Raw genomic sequence first — 18,217 nt, forward strand, 5'->3', positions numbered from 1 at the left:
AATCAGGTAAGTGACTCTACCTCACATCTTGGCAAACACTGGGATGGAGGTCGGAGGCTCACCCACCAGTCTAGTCACCTCATGATCCTACTAGTGATCCTTTAGGAACCCCTGGAAAAGCCCCTACCTCATCATTCCAATTCTGTATTTTCTCTGGGACCCTTCATTCAATCCACCAATATCTGCCCATAGTTGATTTTGGGCACCGATGCCCAGTGAAGCGGTGAGGTGTATATACTCAGCCCTGCAGGGTTCGAGAAAACTAGACTAAAACCAGTGAAATACGGCTGGGCAGGGCACTCGGAAGGCTCTTCCGGAGCCAGAAGACCCACCACCCAAATTAAAGTGTTGTTTTTGGGCCACACCCAGAGGTGGTCAGGGCTCTGCACACAGGGGTCACTCCCGGTGGGCTGAGGGAACCCTGTGATGCCAGGCGTGGAAGCCCCAGGTCAGTGACCTGCAAAGTAGGTGTCCTAGCTTCTGTAGTATTGCCCCAGCCTGTAGTATTGGCTCTCCTGGGCCCCACAACCCACATTTCAAATGGTCCGCAGCCCTGGGCGTGGTGCAGGCGGCAGGCCTGGCCGCTCAGATGTAAGACATCAGCCCACCCGCACAAAGGACCAGGCCGAGAGCAAGTGGGCCCACCTCTCTGTGAGGTCCCAGCGGTGAAGTGTGGGAGACCAACCTGACCTTTGAATCACAGTGGGGGAACGGACCAGGGCGCTCAGTGAGCTGAGGGCCGGGCACACGGGAGTGGGCACTGCGTGGCCGGGCACAGCTGGGAATAGCTCCACACCCTGGCAAAGAAAACGGGGGAGTGACAGACCCTCCATCACAGCCCTAGTGAGGGTGTGGCGTGGGCATAATCGGCTTTACTGTCTCTGTTCCTTGCTCCCAGGCAGGGCCAGGGCTCAAAGACCAGCCGCAACAGGGTTACAGGGGCGTGAAAGCAGCGCGGTCCTCTCACGGGGCGGTTGTTCCCAGTCCGGGTTTCGGAGGTTCCATCTGGGACCAGTCTCCGAACTCCTCTGGGAGTCTTGGGTCCACCCTGGCCAGCGTGTCCACCATCAATCAGCGCTGGTTCTTCTGTGTCCTGGCGTCTCTGAGCACAGAGCCGCTCAATCAGCCTTTGATGAATGAAGAAATGAATGAAAGGGCCGGGCACAGTCAGGAATTGACTGGGCCCTTTGTCAGGATGCCACGAGGGTCCAGGAAGTCACCATTATTAGGTTTTCAAATACAACTGGCCTGCTTGTTTCTCCCCGGCAAGAAAAAGTACCTCAGAGGAGCAGCCCGAGCTTCCCTCCCCTCTCTCACCTACTGTCCAGAGGGCCGGGACAATTAAGGGACTTCAGCGCTCAAGGGGCTTGGCCCTTCCCCCTTTGGCCCAAAATAACCTCCTCCCCCACTTGGAGCAAATGCCTGGAATTCTTTCAACAGGAGGACAAAGCCTTTCATCTGCCAATTACTGATAAAGGGAAAATGCAAATATGGCTGGGGAAGGTGATCCATCACGGGCCCAACATTTACTGAGTGATCACTCGGGCCGAGCTGCAGGGTAGGCACTGGGGGGGCGGGGGCAGAGGACAAACCCCCGGCCTCCCCATTCTTCTCTGTTGTGTGCTTTCGGCGCTCAGCAAAGGGAGGGGATTAAATGAGGAGACAACTCGAGAGAACTCCCCACTGAGGTGCAGATGCACTTCCACGTTTTTATGCTGAGGTCCCTGCCACTCTTTTGGGGGGGACCTCTGATTGCCGCAGGGGGCGAGAGAGAGAGAGAGAGAGAGAGAGAGAGAGAGAGAGAGAGAGAGAGGGGGAGAGAGAGAGGAAAGATAAATAAGAACAAGCATTTGATCTGTTTTGCTGTATTCCACCTAAGTCACCTTTTAGGATCACCCCCCCCACTCCAATTCCTCCACTTTCTAGATGTCGATTTCCCTCTGGGAGGGGCAGGGGACCAGGATGGAATAGGGGTGTTATGTCGGGCCAGCCTCCAGTCTGGGCCAGGGCACCCCACAACCTGTGAGAGCTAGGGGCGGACAGCTCTCTGCCTTTTTGACCCTTGCCAAACGAAGAATCCTAAGATGATTTCCTTCAAGGCTCGAGAGAAAAGAGGAACTAATAAAACGGTCCCTGTTCCTTTACACCAGGCTGAAAGCAAAAATCAGTCTCGCAAACACGTGGGCTATTCAGTTTCGAAACAAAAATTTCCTGTGCTCCAGCCCATCCCTATTTATAAGATTATTTCCAGCTAGTGGACCTGTCTTCAAACAAATCACCAAAAGACTGGACCTTGGGGAGTGGGTGGAAGAGAGGAGAGGAAAGGAAGGTGAGTGTGGGGGACCCGCTTGCCAGGGTGACCCGTGCTCGCCTCTGGTCTCGGGTGGGAAGCCACTTCCAAAAGCGCGGAGTGCCGGGATGTCACAGCAGCCTGGGCGCGTGAAGGCTGGACCCAGGTGGGTCCCTTCCCTAAGTCTCAATATGCCCCGTCTGCAAATGACCCGCTCCAGTCACCCCACGGGGTTAGTGGCAGAAGCGAAGTTGAGGGGAGCGGGTGTTCTCTGCAGAGCCGCCTGGTACCTGCGGCTCCGTCCAGACCTCGCGCCCTGTGGTCCGGCCTCAGCACGGTCCCGGCCTCCCGGGTCAGGCCTAGCTGGGCTGCAGGGATATTTCCCCACCGGCTCGCACAGCCCAAGAGGGCCTGACTGTTGTTGAGGTGGACACACAGGGCACCGCCTCTGGGGTTCCCGCTGCGGGGCTGTCACAGTCACAGGGGCACTAGGACGTGTGGCGCGGGATGCACGGCCAGACCCAACAAGCATCTCCACGCCAAACGTGCAGAGCGCGCGCGCACCTCCGCGTGGAGCCCACGGGCAAATGCGGGGCGCCCCACGTGCCCGGCGCCCCATCCTCGCGCGCCTGCAAACTCTCCACGAGCTCTTCTCTCCGCAGCAGCCAATGGGGGCTTACCCTTCGCCAGCAGCGTTAGGAGGCGCCAGATCCGACTGTCTCGGCAATGCACTCCTGAGCATCTAGTTCCAGCTCCTGGCGAGCGCAGGGACCTTTAAAACGAGTCAACGTCTGGCCCAGGGCTCCACGGACGCGGGCGGAATGAATGAAAGAAACCAAATGCCTTCCGGTCAGCTTGGATCTGAAAAGGTTCTGGTCTGGCTGTTTGCAGAACCCGTTCGGGTTCGGGTCCACATCGCTGAGCCCCGGGAGTTTAAAAGTCACCCCGTCTGGACAGGTATGGAACTTGGGCTACTCTCTCCCACCCCCCCAAACACGCCTCTCCACCTAGCAGGCTTGCTGGTGGGCAATCTGGAAAGAATCGGCTCTCCCGCCACCCCAGGCCCCCACCACAGTCGCTGCCGAAAAGCAAAAAAAATTAAAAAAATTAAAAAAAAACCCTAATAATAAAAAAATTTATATATTAAAAAAAACCTTTGAATTTGGCTCCTGACCCTCGGTCATGAAATAAGGTGGAAAGGGAAGGAGAGGAAGAGGGGGGTGAGCCCGAGCGAGCCCCGGGCAGTGGGGGGCAGGGATTGAGGTGGGGGGTCGTTCTGGGGGTGCCAGGCCCCGGGGGCTTTCTCGGCCGCTGGCTCGGCTCGGCCTGCATTTCCGCGCCCCCCGCTGAGGCCAGCCGTGCAAATCCGCACCTCGCTCCCCACCCCCCTCCCCTCCCCGCCCTCCCGGCCCCCGCCATCTCCGGGATGCGCCCGCCGCCGCCGCCGCCTTTGCAACTCCGCGCTCCAAAAGTCAGCTCGGCACGCCACTCCCGGGCGGCGGCGCCTGCGTGCGGCGGCGCACTCGTGACCCGACAACAAAACGGCGATGCCAGGGCGCTAACGGCGCCCTCCCCGCCCCGCGCCCGCGGGCCGCCGCCCCCGCCCGCCCGCGCCCCCCAGCCCGGGCCCGCGGCGCCCCCTCCCCCGGCGCTGGCCCGGGCCGCGGGCTCCCGGCGCGATCGGCAACAATGTTTACGTTCCGGGGATTATGACGTCGACGCCTCCCCCCCCACAACTGCTGAAAATGGTTTCCTAGGACTTTGCAAACGGATCTGCTTTAAGTGTCGGTGCAAAACTTTGTAGATCTCCGCTCTGGCGTGCTTTATTTATTTATTTTCCGGTTTGTTTTCTTTTGGGCTTCCCTCCTCCCCCCTTCCGCCAAAATGCAGGGGGCAGGAGTGTTGACAATTAATTGGTGAACTCTCCTAAAAAAATGGAGGCAGTGAAAGACTCTGGAAGAAGATTGGTGTGTAGCTTCCCCCCCCCCCCAATCTGTAGCTGGTCTAGGATAGATTTTTTTTCCTTTTTTTTTTTTTGGTTCTTGTTTCTTGCTACCTTTTCTTTCCTTTCCTTTTCTTTTCTTTTTTTTTTTTTTGCAAGCGGACCGGGGAAAAAATATATAATAAATTGCATGCAAAAGGAAGCAAGCCGGCTTACTTCTCCCCAGTCCCTTGTGAGGCTCGGAGTCTCAGACACTGAAGTGGGGAGGTGGTAGCCGTGAGGGGCGTGGGGTGGGGGGCGCCCGGAATCTGCGGGGCTCCCGGGGCCGGGCGCCGGAGGGAGGAGGCAGGGGATGCGGGGAGTGGCGGGGGAGTCTCCTTAGGAAGTGAGTGTGCGCGCGCGCTGGTGGGGAGATGAGGCAGCTGCTGGTGCGTTTTGGGGGTCTCCGCCGGGAGCTTTGTGGTCGGCCGCCTGCCTCTCGCGCACCGAAGCCCCGAGCCCCCCCTCCCACCTCTCCTCGCAGTCGCGGGCGGGCGGCGGGCGGCGGGGACCCCGGCCCTTGCCTTTCAGCTTTGCAGCCTCCCCGGTGGCTCGGGGGGCGGCTCCGGGCTCCGCGATGCCGCCGGCCCCGGGTTCCGGCTTTCTCGGCGCGGCCGCCGGGGCCGCGGCGGCTCCTCCGGGGCCTACAAACGCCCCGCCAGCCCGTGCTCCGAGCACCCCGGGCGGGTTACATAACCCGGCGGGCGGCCGAGCGGGCGAAACCGCTCAGCTCCGGGCGGCGGGGGGCGCGGGGGGCGGCGGGCTGTCCCCCAGATGTCCCTCGCGTGGCCTCCGGAGAAGCGGGAGCCGAGGGACCGTCAGGGGCGCAGCCGGACCCCCGCCCCCTCGTTATCCTGATTTTCAGCATCTCTGACTCGTGCGCCAAGTTGCCGGGTTTGCGTTTGGGGGGGTGCGGGCGTGCGGCTCCTGCACCTGTTCGAGCGGGGCTCCGGGCGCGGGGCGGCCCCCCCGCGTGACGCCCCTGCCCGGGCTCTCTGGTTGGGGTCCCCGCAGCGCCCGATTGACCGCCAGAGATACGACGAGAACGAGGACCTGTCGGACGTGGAGGAGATCGTCAGCGTCCGCGGCTTCAGCCTGGAGGAGAAGCTGCGCAGCCAGCTCTACCAGGGGGACTTCGTGCACGCCATGGAGGGCAAAGGTGAGGCCCGCGCCCGGCCCGGCCCGGCCCGGCCCGGCCCGCGCGCACGTGGGGCCGCCGCCGCCGGTGGCCGGGTTCGTATTTCGCGCCCGCGTCCCCCATTCCAGGGGATCCGGTGACGACACGAGGCCGAGCACTGGGGGTGGGGTGGGTGGGGTGGCGGGGAGGAGGGCAGGCGGGAGGAGGGGGGGCCGAGGCCGGGCCGGCGCCCACGCCTGGCCCCGGGGTGGGCAGAGCTGGGGGTCGGCGGGCAGGGGGCCCGGGACGGACGCACGGACAGAGGCGGGTGCGGTGCGGCTGCCCTGCAGCTCCGGGCCCGGCGGATGTGCCGCGGCCGCCCCGCTGGGAGCGGGATCCGTGGGATGAGACACCCCCCCTCCTCGGGACCGAGGCTTCCCGGTCTCTGAGTCTTTCGGGGATGCCCTTTAGGAGCGGGCATCCGAGCACCCCACGAAGGGGTGTTGGGTGGGGGCCCTGAACCTCACCACCCCTGCCGCCAGCCGGGATGAGCGAGGGTCCTTGTTGGCCCCCAGCTGCCATCAAAGCTAAAGTGGTGCTGCGGGGTGCGTGTCGGGGTGAGAACGCCCCCCCCCAGAATTAAGGTTGAGGTTACAGACGCCTGACAGTTTGAATCGAGGACTCTAAGCATCCTTCTGGGTACCGGGTGGGTGTCTTCCCAGAGACCCAGAGAGTTTTGTCTCCATGCCAGCAAGGAGCAGAAGCTTGGAGAAACTTCCCAGATTTAGGGTTCCTCCCCAGCCTGAGACTTGGAGGCCCCCAATTTCTCCTAGACTCCTGCACTAGGAAGGACCCTGCCGGGTGGGGGTGGTCCTCAGAGGCTGGTCTGAGGATTCCCTGGGCCCGGGGCCTGGCCGGCTGCCTCCTTGCCCCAGGGCTGTCGTCCCCTTTTCCCCTCCGAGACTTGAATCTCTTCGGTTTGATTTATCCCCCCTCTGGGCGATAGGGAGGCCGCCAGGTTCCGCCTCAGTGCCCGGGACTCTGGCCTGAGCCCTGGGAGACACTGGCCGCCTTTGCGTTTTTGAAGTTTTGTTTCCTGTGTCCATTGCTTCCTGGGGTGCTGGGCTGCAGTGGGGGACAGGATGGGGGGCCATGGTGGGGCCCGCCAGGTTTTCAGGACTCTTTTTTGACTGTGTTTAAATTTCCTTAGCACCAGTGGGATTTTAATTCCTCTCCTTTCATCCCGGTTCACCAAGCTCTTGGGGAGACCCAGGAGAAAACAATGCTCGGGCTTCTGAGCCTGGCCCGGAGCTTTCTCTGGCCTGTGAACAGGAGGAAGTTAAAAGTGACCCGGGCGGCCCCCCAACACCATCTGTACTGGGGCCCCCTCCGTCTGCCCAGCTTGTTCTTTCAAAGGAGAAGGGCCAGTGGGTTCTGTCCTTCGTTCGGGTTTGGCCCCCAGACTCAAGGGAGGCGCTGAGGAACGACCGGGCGCCTGGTTCAGAGTAGAAGCTGCTTAAACTGGTGTGCCTTTAAGTCCGCAGCAGCCCCCATGACTGGGAGCCCCGGGAAGAGGGGGCCTCGGGCTTTCCCCAGCTCTGGGTTTTGTTCTGGTCTCCTCCCCCCTGTTCCCCTGGGAACGGGCAGGGCCGCAGTGGCCTGAGACCCCCTTGCCTGTGTCTCCCGGCTCTTCTGAGGGGACGTGGGGGCCCAAGGCTGTGACTGTGAGGATGTGTCCCAGCCTTCACGGCCCGGCCCGGGGCGGCTCTGGGGCCCTGCGCCTCTGTTCTCGAGCGCTTTCCTGGAAGATTTTGGGCGTCTGTGCCAACCCCCCCCAAAACTCCCCTGTGGTTTTCTCTGGGCCTCCTGGGCCCCCGCGCGGGTCAGCCCTCTCGTCCCCCGTGGAAGCGAGTTGTGACGGCGGCGGCAGAATCTCCGAGGGAGACGACAGAGCTGTGCCCAGGCCCCCACTTACTTTGGCACCAGATACACAGTTTCCAGGGAAACCGGCTCCCCCCTCCCCTCGCCGCCAGGATATTACAATCAGATCTTCCCTGACGCTCAGCTACAATGAGAACCTTCCACCCCGCCGCCTCCCCTCCTCCCTGGCCTCAGTGCCCCCCAGGTGGCCTTCCCCGGGCTCCAGCCTTTGCCTCTGCCGGCTCCTCCGGGCTTCTCTTCCTTTTGGGGCTCCCCCCCAGGCCCTCCGCTGCCGTGCGGGCCGCGGGCTGTCCTGACCCGTGGGGGCATGCCGGGAGTGACTGAGTAGGCAGCGGCACCCACACTTGGCATGGCTGTTCCCAGGCTGTGCCTTGTCCCTTCCCCTGGCATTTTCTGGAAGTTTCTGCCTTAGGCTTGGTGCCCCCGTGTTGGTTTACCCCCATCCCGTCCGTCATACTATTTCTTTCCCTGAGCGTTTGTCTGAAAGTTGTTTTATTCTTTTTCTTTCTTCTTTTTCTTTTTTTGTTTTTGGTGCACAGCCAGCGATGCAGGAATCAGTCCTGGCGGTACTCGGGGAACCCTGTAGGATGCCGGGATTCGAACCTGGTCAGCCGCGGTGGCAGAGCAAATGCCTTGTCCTTTGTCTGGGCACTCCCGCCCCTGAAAGTTGTTTTTTTTTTTTTTTGCCTTTTGGGTCACACCTCACGTTGTACAGGGGTTATTCCTGGCTGTGCACTCAGGAATTATTTCTGGTGGTGCTCAGGGGACCATATGGGATGCTGGGAATCGAACCTGGGTTGGCTGTGTGCAAGGCAAACGCCCTACCCGCTGTGCTAACGCTCCAGTCGTTTTTAATTCCAGATTTCAACTATGAGTACGTGCAGCGAGAAGCCCTCAGGGTCCCTCTGATATTTCGCGAGAAGGATGGACTGGGGATTAAGTAAGTTGCTGGACCCCACTGCGTCCCACATTCCCCGTTTCCCTCCTTGGCCGAGTTTCTAGTGGGGTCGTGGGTGGGGGTACACAAACCACACCCAGGGTCTGACCAGGGGCGCTCCAGGGGGAGCTGAGACGGAGGGGCTGATGGACAGGTTCCCCGGGCCCCAGCCCCGGTTTCCTCGGTGGGTTCCTGAAGACCAGCTCGAGTCCTCCACACCCGGAGACCCGCTGAGGCTAAGCCAGGCCGGGGGTGTGCTCACGCCGTGCAGAGCCGGACCCCAGGTCCCTATTTGCACTCCGTTCCCCCGCTGGGAGCAGCGGGTCCTTCTCTGGTTTTGTTTCTGTGCCACACCAAGCAGTGCTGGGGGACCTCTTGGTGGCCTGGAATGGAACCCGGAGCCCCTGCACTTAGAGCCTGAGCTCAGCCCTCGGAACCAGGTCGCCGCCCAGGGGCCTTTGCCTGCCGGCTTGCTTTTTTCCCCTTGGGCCTCACCGGGCGCTGATGGGGGGGACCATACTGGATGCCGGGGATTGAACCTGGCTCGGCTTTGTGCAGGACGAGCGCCCAGCCCTTGGTGCTCTCTCCCCGGCCGCTCCGGGCCCTTTTCCATGGGAGACGAGCTCCGGGCTCCAGGCCCCTCTCTTCTGTTTGTTTACGCTCACCTGGAGATCTGACAGCTGGGGAGAGGGATGAGGTGGGAGAAGGCTGGAAGAACAGGTTTCCGCCCCTCGGGCAGGCCGGGGAGGAGGCGGAGGGTGTCACCCCAGTTTGCTGCTCCCGCTGGCATCCGGCCACCCGCAGCGCCTTCTTCCTGGGACGGGGAGGAAGTTGGTCGCCCTGGGTGCCTGTCAAGCCCCGACGGGGTTTTGCCCTGACCGTTGTCTGGGATTGGCCTGAAGCGTCTTTGGGGTCCTTCGGCCCTGCACACACATGCTCACGGAGACGCCGAGGACCCGGGCACAGGCTCTGCGTGTGGGCTGCTCTCTAGCTCTCATGGCCCCCAGCGCCCAGGGCGGCCTCTGTGCCTCTGCAGGGGAGCAGCCCCCAGCAGCGCAGGGCGCGGCCGCGCCCAAGGACAAGAGCCAGGCCGGAGGGATGCCAGGCTCTCGCCCTGGACCCAGCCCACCCGGCTTCCATCCTGGCACTGCGTCCGGTGGCGAACCCCGCCAGGCGTGAGCTCTGAACACAGAGCCGGGAGTAAGCCCTGGTGCTGCTGGGTGTGTCCATCCCCGTGAAAAGGAAAAGCAACAACCAAAGAGCCGAAAAGTCCCCCCTTTTTTTCCCCCCCTTTTTGGGTCACACCCGGCGATGCTCAGGGGTTCCTCCTGGCTCTGCGCTCAGGAATCACTCCTGGCAGTGCTCGGAGGACCATATCAGATGCCGGGGATTGAACCTGGGTTGGCCGCATGCAAGGCAAACGCCCTCCCCGCTGTGCTATTGCTCTGCCCCCCCCCCCCCCGCCCCTGAGAAAAGTCCCTTATGGAGAGTGTTTCCTGGGAAGAGAGTGGGACACCGGTGACAGCGAGGGTTAGCCTTGGGGGGGTGGGGGGAGTTGAGGACAGTGCTCCGGGGTCCGGGGGTTGGGGTGACTCCTGAGGCACTAGCCGATCTATCCAAGACCAAGGGAACCCTCTCCGACCACCCCACCCCCACCCCACGCTGGGAGCGTTTCCAGCCTCTCACTGAATGTCTCTGCCCCCTCTGCCAGGATGCCCGACCCTGATTTCTCTGTCCGAGATGTCAAACTCCTGGTGGGTAAGTGGCCTGCTGTGGGCACGGTGGGCGGGGGGCGGAGGGGGGCTGAGCCCGCCTGTTGGGGTGGGCACGGCCTCCGAGGGCCCCGGAGCAGGTGCCTTTCTGGAGACCAGCTGTGGCCGAGGGTGTGTGCTGGGGCCTGTTTTATGGGGCGCCTGGGACCCTCCCCACCAGCTGCGAGCCGGCAGCTTCTGTGCCCCAGCGCGGCCGTTCCCGTTTGCTCTTGCGGGTTGCTGGGTAAACACGGGACTCGGCGGCCCCAACCACGGTCGGAGGGAGGGGACCGGCCACACTTTCGCTTTCCTGAGGGCTCTCGGCGGTCCCAGGCTGGTGGGACCAGGACCTGCAGGCTCCTGCGCGAAGCCGGCAGCGGCTCCTGTCTTCCAGGAAGGCACTGGAGTGTTTCTCCTTTCCAGAAATGTCTCTCGAGCAGCTCCTAGCCGGCAGGCGGGTTCTGAGCTGCGCGTGACAGCCCGGAGCCCAGCTCCTCCGGGGGAGCCAGAGGCTGCAGATAAGCAGCTGGAGGAAACCTCAGTTTCCCTTCCTGCAGGGTGCCGAGGGCTGGAGAGGCACAGGGCGGTGCGGAGCGGGGCGGTGCTGGCGGGGGCTGTGGGGAGACTCTTGGACGGAGGCTTGACTGATGAGCAAGAAGCCAGCCGTGGGAAAGAACGTTCCAGACTGAGGGAGGAGCAGGAGCAGAGGGCAGGCGGTGGGGGAGAAACACCTGGGGAGAAGGTGGAGCCGGCTCGGGACGGACCGTGGGAGAACTTCTGGTCCTGGCCTCGAGTGGGGGTCCGGCTCCTTGTGCTACGGGGAGTGAGGACGTGGGTTTTGTGGGGAGGCCGTTTTCTTGGGAGGGGGAGTTTGAAACAGTTCCTCGTTTGTGTTTTGTCCAAAAACAATTTAGGTCAGGGTCTCGGAGCCAGATACGGTGGGTAGGCGCTTGTCTTGCACGTGGCTGACCCGGGTTCGGTCCCTGGCGTCCCATAGGTTTGCTAGAGCACTGCCAGGCGTGAGCGCTGAGTGCAGAGCCAGGAGTAGCCCCTCAGCACAGAAAAAAGCAAAATGAAACATAACGTCTCGGGGCTGGAGCAGTAGCACAGCGGCTAGGGCGTTTGCCTTGCACGGGGCCGACCCGGGTTCGATTCCCAGCATCCCATATGGTCCCCTGAGCACAGCTAGGAGTAATTCCTGAGTGCAGAGCTAGGAGTAACCCCTGTGCATCGCCAGGTGTGACCCAAGAAAAGAAAAAATAACTCCAAACCAAAAAAAAAATAATGTGGGGCTGGAGTGATAGCACAGCGGGTAGGGTGTTTGCCTTGCACGCAGCCGACCCGGGTTCAAATCCCAGCATCCCATATGGTCCCCTGAGCACCGCCAGGAGTGATTCCTGAGTGCATGAGCCAGGAGTGACCCCTGTGCATTGCTGGGTGTGACCCAAAAAGCAAAAAAAAAAAAAAAAATAAAATAACGTCTCAGATCCAGTATTCTTACAATGCTCTGCCACCATCCCACTCTCATTCCAGAACATTCCCACTCAGCACTTTCCAGATAAACCCTGTGCCTCCAAGTTTCCAAAGACCAAAGCAAAAAATGGACTGGGGCGAGAGTCCAGCGGGGAGGGCCCTTGCCGTGCGTGCAGCCAACTTGGGTTCGACCCCTGGCACCTCATCTGTCCCCTGAGCCCGGCCAGCAGTGAGCCCTCAGCACACAGCCAGGAGGCAGTCCTGAGCACCGCCAGTTGTGGCCCTGAAAAAAGAAATAAAAACAAACCAAAAACCAGTTTCCCCTCTCCGCGCCTCCTGGCCGCGTTGGACCGGCCCTTTGCCTGCTCGGCTTTGTCTGTCCAGCCGCTCGAGGCGAGTTGCGCTCGGTCCTTCGTGACCTTTGGGCTCTGGCCGGCTCTGCTGGCCGCGGGCCGCGTCCCTCTCCGGGCCCTCGTGGGGAGCGGTGGCCACGCAGGGCTGCGTCCTCCCCGCTCGCCAGCTGAGGTCTCACTCGGGCTGTCTTGGCTGTGGCGACGCCCTCGTGGTGCTGTGCCTGTTTCCGGGTGGGCGCACATTGCCCGTGTGCCTGGCGGGGGGGGGGAGTTGCTGGGTCAGCCGGTGATCAGCCGCTGACAGCGCGTCCCCTCCCCGGGAGCCAGACGGCTCTCCCCGAGCAGCTGGCCGCGAGCTCCCGCCAGCACTCGTTATCATCTGTCTGGAGGTGAAAGCCGCCCTCGTGGGTGTGAAGGAGCCGGGCCCGGGTTTGAGAGCCGAGCGGTGGCTGCGTGCGGATGGGGACAGCCGGGGACAGCCGGCCTGTCGGTGTGTCAGGAGACCCTCCTGGATAATGGGCTCAGCATATGTCAGCAGCTTGGCGCACAGGGGAGATCCTGGCTCCTCCTCAGCCCCCAGCGCCTCGAGGGCCCCCTGGGGGTAGCCACGCCCCCCCTGCTCCCCCCCCCCCCCCAGCTGGGTTCTGGCGCTGCTGAAGGAGGTGACCCTGGGATCAGTCTCATCTTTGCAGCCGGACCTTCTTCGTTTGAGGCCTGGACAGCTGGTCTGCAGGCCCGGGATGCAGCTGAGCGGCGGAGCACCTGCCTGGCGGGTGTGAGGCTCCGGGTTCTGTCCCCACCGTTGCAGGCAGCAAAGCGCGCAGAGCAGCAGCGTTTGGGAGCTGCAGTGTCCCTGTGCCTCAGGGTCCAAATCTGCAAAGCGGCGCCTTAAAAAAAAAAAAAAAAGAAGAAAAAAGAAAGACTGATTGAAGGTTTGTTGTGTTTTGGGCTGCATCCAGCCGTGCTTTGGGCGTTCTCTGGCTCCTGACACTGATCTCAGGCCCCTAAGCTCCCTTTCATCTGTGGTGCTGACGTGCGCCCCTGGCTGTGATGTGGGCTGTGGTGTGGGGGACCAGTCGGCTCGCAGGGCTGCGGGTGGCCAGGCTCTTGCAAGTCTTACAAAGTTCCAACACCTGTCCCTTCGCCAGCGTGCAGTTCCCAGCACCAGCGTCCCCGGTTTCCCTCCCGCCCTACCCCCACTGTTCTTTTTGTTATTATTATTATTATTTTGCTTTTTGGGTCACACCTGGCGATGCACAGGGGTCATTCCTGGCTCTACACTCAGGAATTACCCCCGGCGGTGCTCAGGGGACCGTATGGGGTGCTGGGAATCGAACCCGGGTCGGCCGCGTGCAAGGCAAGGGCCCTACCCGCTGTGCTATCGCTCCAGCCCCCCCACTGTTCTTTTCTCTCTCTCTCTCTCTCTCTCTCTCTCTCTCTCTCTCACACACACACACACACACACACACACATACACACACGGACACTCTCTCTCAAACACATACATACTCTCTCACACGCTCTCTCCTTTTGGGGCCTTATGGTTTGTAATAGCTACTGGAAGGTTATCAGGTGTGTCCCTTTACCTATTTTCAACACTCAGTTCCTGTCCAAAACGATTATTCCCAACTATTATTGTCATAATGGTCTCTTCTCTGTCCTAACTGCCCTTTGCGCCCTCCCCCCCAACTCTTGTGGCAAGTTTCCAACCATTAAGCAGTCCTCCTGGACCTGTTTTCCCTGCCATGGATATTAGTTTCGTACTCTGTCTTTCTCTCTCTCTCTCTCTCTCTATATATATATATATATATATATATTTTTTTTTTTTTTCCCTTTTTGGGGTCACACCTGGCGATGCACAGGGGTTACTCCTGGCTCTGCACTCAGGAATCACTCCTGGTGGTGCTCAGGGGACCCTATGGGATGCTGGGAATCGAACTTGGGTCGGCCGCGTGCAACGCGAACGCCCTACCCGCTGTGCTATCACTCCAGTCCCCTATATATATGCATTTTTTTTATATCCCCAAAATGAATGCAGCCCTTCTGTAGCTGTCCTCCTCCTTCTGACTCATTTCACTCAGCACGATGCTCTCCGTGTCCATCCGTTTCTGACACTCGGATGCCTTTGCTAGTGTGGGCTTGGGAGCAGATTTGTGGGCCGGGGTGATAGTTCAGCGGGGAGTTGACCCGGGTTGGGTCTCGGCTTCCCATCTGGTTCCACGGGCTTTGCCAGGAGTGAGTGACTTCTGAGTTCAGAGTCAGGAGCAAGCCCTGACTGCTCACTCCAAAAAAAGCAGATTTGTTTGTGGAATATTTTGGGTCAGGAACTAGGCATGTATGTTTGAGTTTTGTGTTTGCTTTGGGGTGTCACACCTGTGGTTCTTGGGGCGTTCTCCTGGCTTGCTTTTCTGTGTGCACGTGTGCTTGAGATCATTGTGGTTTTAGTGAGACTATCTCTAATGACTGATGAAATTAACTCCATTTCCTAGGTTTCTTTGTTGCTTGGATTCCTCGTTGATGAAATATCTGATCTCACGATTTCCCCATTATGTTGAAGCGTTGTCTGATGGGTTGCAAATATTCGTTTGCTGGGGCTGTTTTGACAAACCAGTCAGGCTGCGGAATGGAAACCGTAGAAGTGAATTTTCTCATAATCCTGGGGCTGAAATTTGAAGATCAAGATGAGGGCTGGTCTGCTTCTTCAGATGTGTATTGGCTGATTTTTAATTTTTTTGGTGGGGGAGGGCACCCCCTGCAGTGTTCAGGGTCAAGGATCACTCCTGGCAGGTTCTGGGGACCAGAGTGGGTGCTGGGTTGGTCGTGTGCAAGGCAAATGCCCTACTTGCTGTACTATCACTCCAGCCCCTATATTTGTTGAATTTTGTACCTTGAATGTGTTTAGATATGACTTTTTTTTTTTTGGCTTTTGGGCTAATACCCAGCAATGCTCAGGGCTACTCCTGACTCTGCACTCAGGAATTACTCCTGACTGTGCTCGGGGGTCCATATGGGATGCCGGAGATTGAACCTGGGTTGGCTGCATGCAAGGCAAACGCCCTCCCTGCTGTACTATTGCTCTGGCCCAAGAAGACTCTTACAGTTAGCGGGAGTGCGTGCGTGCGTGCATGCGTGTGTGTGTGTGTGTGTGTGTGTGTGTGTGTGCGTGTTGCGCACTTTACCTGCAGGGCCTTGGACTCTACATCCCTGGCCTCTGATCAAATCTGGATTGTGCTTAGGTATCATTCCTCTGTTGGGTGACTTCTTAGAATATATATTTTCCTTGAGGGGGAGCTCACCTGGCAGTGCTCAGGGGTGGTGCTTGGCAGACCATGTGGTGCTGGGTTCGAACCCGGGACTCCTCCATGTAAAACCTGGACTCCAGCCCTGTGAGCCGTCTCCCCGGCCCTCGAGTCTAAGTTGTTTTTGGGCTCCACCTGGCTCTGCTCCTAGTGGTACTCGGGGGACCCTGCAGTGCTGGGGTCTCACTGGCCTCCTGCTCCCAGAGGTTGGCCTGCACTCAGCCCCTTGAGCTCACTCTGGTGCTGGAGCATCTTTTTTTTTCTCTCTCTTTTGTTTTGGGCCACACCCAGCGATGCTCAGGGCATTCATCCTGGCTCTGCACTTAGGGACCGTATCGGGTGCTGGGATCAGATCCAGGTTGACTGCTTGCAAGGCGCTCGCCCAGCCTGCTATGCTCTCTCTGTGGCCTCATGAACATCAGTTGTAGTGGCAGTGAGTTCTTGTTTCCTGCCGTCTCATTCTCAGCCCGTCATGTCTCATTTTTTCCCTCGTGTACACGAAACCCTATTTGTCAAACCCCTTTAATGAATGAACTTATTTTTGTTTGTTTCTGGCCCACACCCGGTGATGCTCAGGGGTTACTCCTGGCTCTGCCTCAGGAATTAACTCCTGCTAGTGCACAGGGGACCCTGTGCGATGCTGGGGATCGAACCCAGGTTGGACGTGTTCAAGGCAAGCGCGCTATCTACTATAATAATCTCTTTGGCCCATCACATTCTCCCCCCCACCCTTTTTTTTTTCTCTTCTGTTGTTTTTGGGTCATACCACAGCGGTGCTCAGAAGTTACTCCTGGCTTTGTACTCAGGAATCACTCCTGATGGTTCTCAGGGCACCTGCCGGGGATTGAACCCTGGTCAGCCACGTGCAAGACAAATACCTTCTCTGTTGTTCTGTCCCTCCAGCTGCTTATATCCCATTTTTATGTATGAATAAACGGAGGCTTCGTGACTTGCCCCTCATCCACATGGCTTTTGTGTGTAAGATTTGTGCCTTGACCATCACAGAGCACTTGCAGCAGCTGTCTGAGCACTGGAAGTAGGTCCATTCTCTCCAGTCTACAGATGAGAGAACTGAGGCCTGGACAGGCTTCAGGTCCAGCCTTTGCTAGAAAATAGCAGCGCGGGATGTGAACCACAGCCCACTCGGGTTAGTAAACACTGTCACCAGGCGATGGATGAGGAGATGGTCCCCAGAGTCAGGATTTAAAAAAACAGAAACCCAAGGAGGCTGAAGAAGATTCCGGAACTGATTCAGAGCGGGTGCCTGCACTCTGCAGCGGGCTCGGGCCAGCGGGCAGCTCGCGTGTGCTTTGCATTAGTCTCCGGTGCCTTGCGGCTGCCCCCTCCCCACGCCAGCCTGTGACTCGGAGTAACTGATGGGGCCTTCCCAGCACGGCCCCGGGTCCCGGATTCATTTCTCCTGCAGCAGTCTGTTGGATGCACGTCCAGCCCCGAGAGTGCGGGAGAAGGGGGTGGGGGTGCCCTGGAGCCGGAGCGGGAGCTTAAAGCTACGTGCATGCAGACCTTGGCACGCTGGAGGCCCCCGTTAGAGCCTCGGCACTTCCTGGCCCCACATGCTGGGAGCTGGTATCGGAACTCCAGGCACCGTCCCGGGTGGAAAACCTCTCCCGGGACCCGCTGACTCGGGGGTCTGAAGTTCCAGTGGGCACCGAGGTGCTGCTCCCTGAAGCTCGGAGCTGCCGTCCTGTCTAGCCCGGTCTGGCCCCTGACTGGGGGTGGGCCCGGCCTCCGTCCCGCAGTGAGCACTGAGGGCTGAGCCCAGGACCAGCCTGGCTTTGGCCACTAGAATTGGAGCCTGACACATTGACCAGCGCGTGACCCCCAGCTTAGACACACGTCCCCTGTCGCCCTCACAGGTGAGGGATCTCTTTTTGAGAACTAAGACCAGGGCTGGAGCGGTAGCACAGCGGGGAGGGTGTTTGCCTTGCATGCGGCTGACCCGGGTCCGATTCCCAGCATCCCATAGGGTGCCACTTGCACCATCAGGAGTGATTCCTGAGTGCAGAGCCAGGAGTAGCCTCTGAGCATCGCCAGGTGTGACCCAAAAAGCTAAAAAAAAAAAATAAATGAATAAGGAACTAAGACAAGAAGTCAGCTCTGGCCTGGAAGGGCCTGAAGGTCATGCCACCCAGTAATGTCCCCGGAGTCAGGAGTCTGGGCCTGAATCCCGGGCCCCTAACCCCTATTTCCCTCCTTTTTGTTTGTTGGGCCACTCTCAGCAATATTCAGAGCTTACTCCTGGCTCTGTGCTCAGGGTTCACTCCTGGCGGTGGTTGGGGGCCATCTGGGTCCTGGGGTTGAACCTGGGCTGGCTGCGTGCAAGGCAGGCCCCCTCCTCGCTGTCCTGTCGCCTTCTTCTCTCTACTGTCATCTCTGCCTGGGCCCGGGGCTGGTGCTTTTCAGGTCTTGGCGGCTGTTACACCACGAACAGAGGGGCACATGCATCTCTTGTATTCGGATCATCTCCAGATGAGAAGCTGGGATGAGATTTGCTGAGTCATACAGCGGTTCTGCTTATTTTTCTTTCTTTGTGTTGTGGGCCACGCCTAGCAGTGCTTAGGGAACTGCTTCTGGCTTGGTGCTCCAGGTCACTCCTAGCTCAGTGCTCGGAGGACCAGCTGGTACCAAGGAAGGAAGCCAGGTGCGTGTCCAGGGCCCGGGCGAGCTCTCTCCGCATCGCAGGCCGCTTCCCCTCCCGCGTCCACAGCACCTGTGACTTCTTGGTACAGGCCATTCTCAGCGGGGTGCTGTCTCTGTGGTTTGGTTAGCATTTCCCTGATGCTGCTGGAGATCAGCGTTTTTGCTCGCGCCTCTGTCTGTCTGAGAAATGTCTGGTCAGCTCTTCTTTCTGCCCACTGTTGATGGGCTGTGAATTTTTGGTTGAGTTACAGGAGTTTTTGTTTTGTTCTGTTTTGAATGGATTTGGCGTTTGGGCCACACGTGGTGGCTCTTGGGAGTCATTCCCGGCCCTTGGGGAACTGTGGGGCTCAGGAATCAGCCCAAGGCTTCCTGAACCTTCTGATTTCTCCCTGAGCCTGGTTATCAACCTTTGAT

General features: G+C 59.6%; 1 protein-coding gene across 6 annotated transcripts in view; it reads left to right on the top strand.

Annotated features, from left to right (window-relative positions):
• The first annotated feature begins 3,012 nt into the window (after window positions 1–3,012).
• The window catches only part of KDM2B (lysine demethylase 2B), a 94,970-nt gene continuing 79,765 nt past the window's right edge, over window positions 3,013–18,217 (top strand). For 2 of the 6 annotated variants that reach the window (XM_055146896.1, XM_055146898.1), the window contains exons 1-4: window positions 3,985–4,257; window positions 5,286–5,430; window positions 8,191–8,269; window positions 9,978–10,024. In XM_055146896.1, the coding sequence (XP_055002871.1) occupies window positions 4,225–4,257; window positions 5,286–5,430; window positions 8,191–8,269; window positions 9,978–10,024 (304 nt within the window). In that variant the 5' untranslated portion in view covers window positions 3,985–4,224. Of the gene's footprint in view, window positions 3,248–3,984; window positions 4,258–4,645; window positions 4,661–5,285; window positions 5,431–8,190; window positions 8,270–9,977; window positions 10,025–18,217 lie in introns of those variants that run through there. The other 4 variants (XM_055146895.1, XM_055146897.1, XM_055146899.1 and 1 more) reach the window with 4 other exon arrangements.

The sequence above is a fragment of the Sorex araneus genome, chromosome 9 (assembly GCF_027595985.1).
Source record: "Sorex araneus isolate mSorAra2 chromosome 9, mSorAra2.pri, whole genome shotgun sequence".
Taxonomy (NCBI): domain Eukaryota; kingdom Metazoa; phylum Chordata; class Mammalia; order Eulipotyphla; family Soricidae; genus Sorex; species Sorex araneus.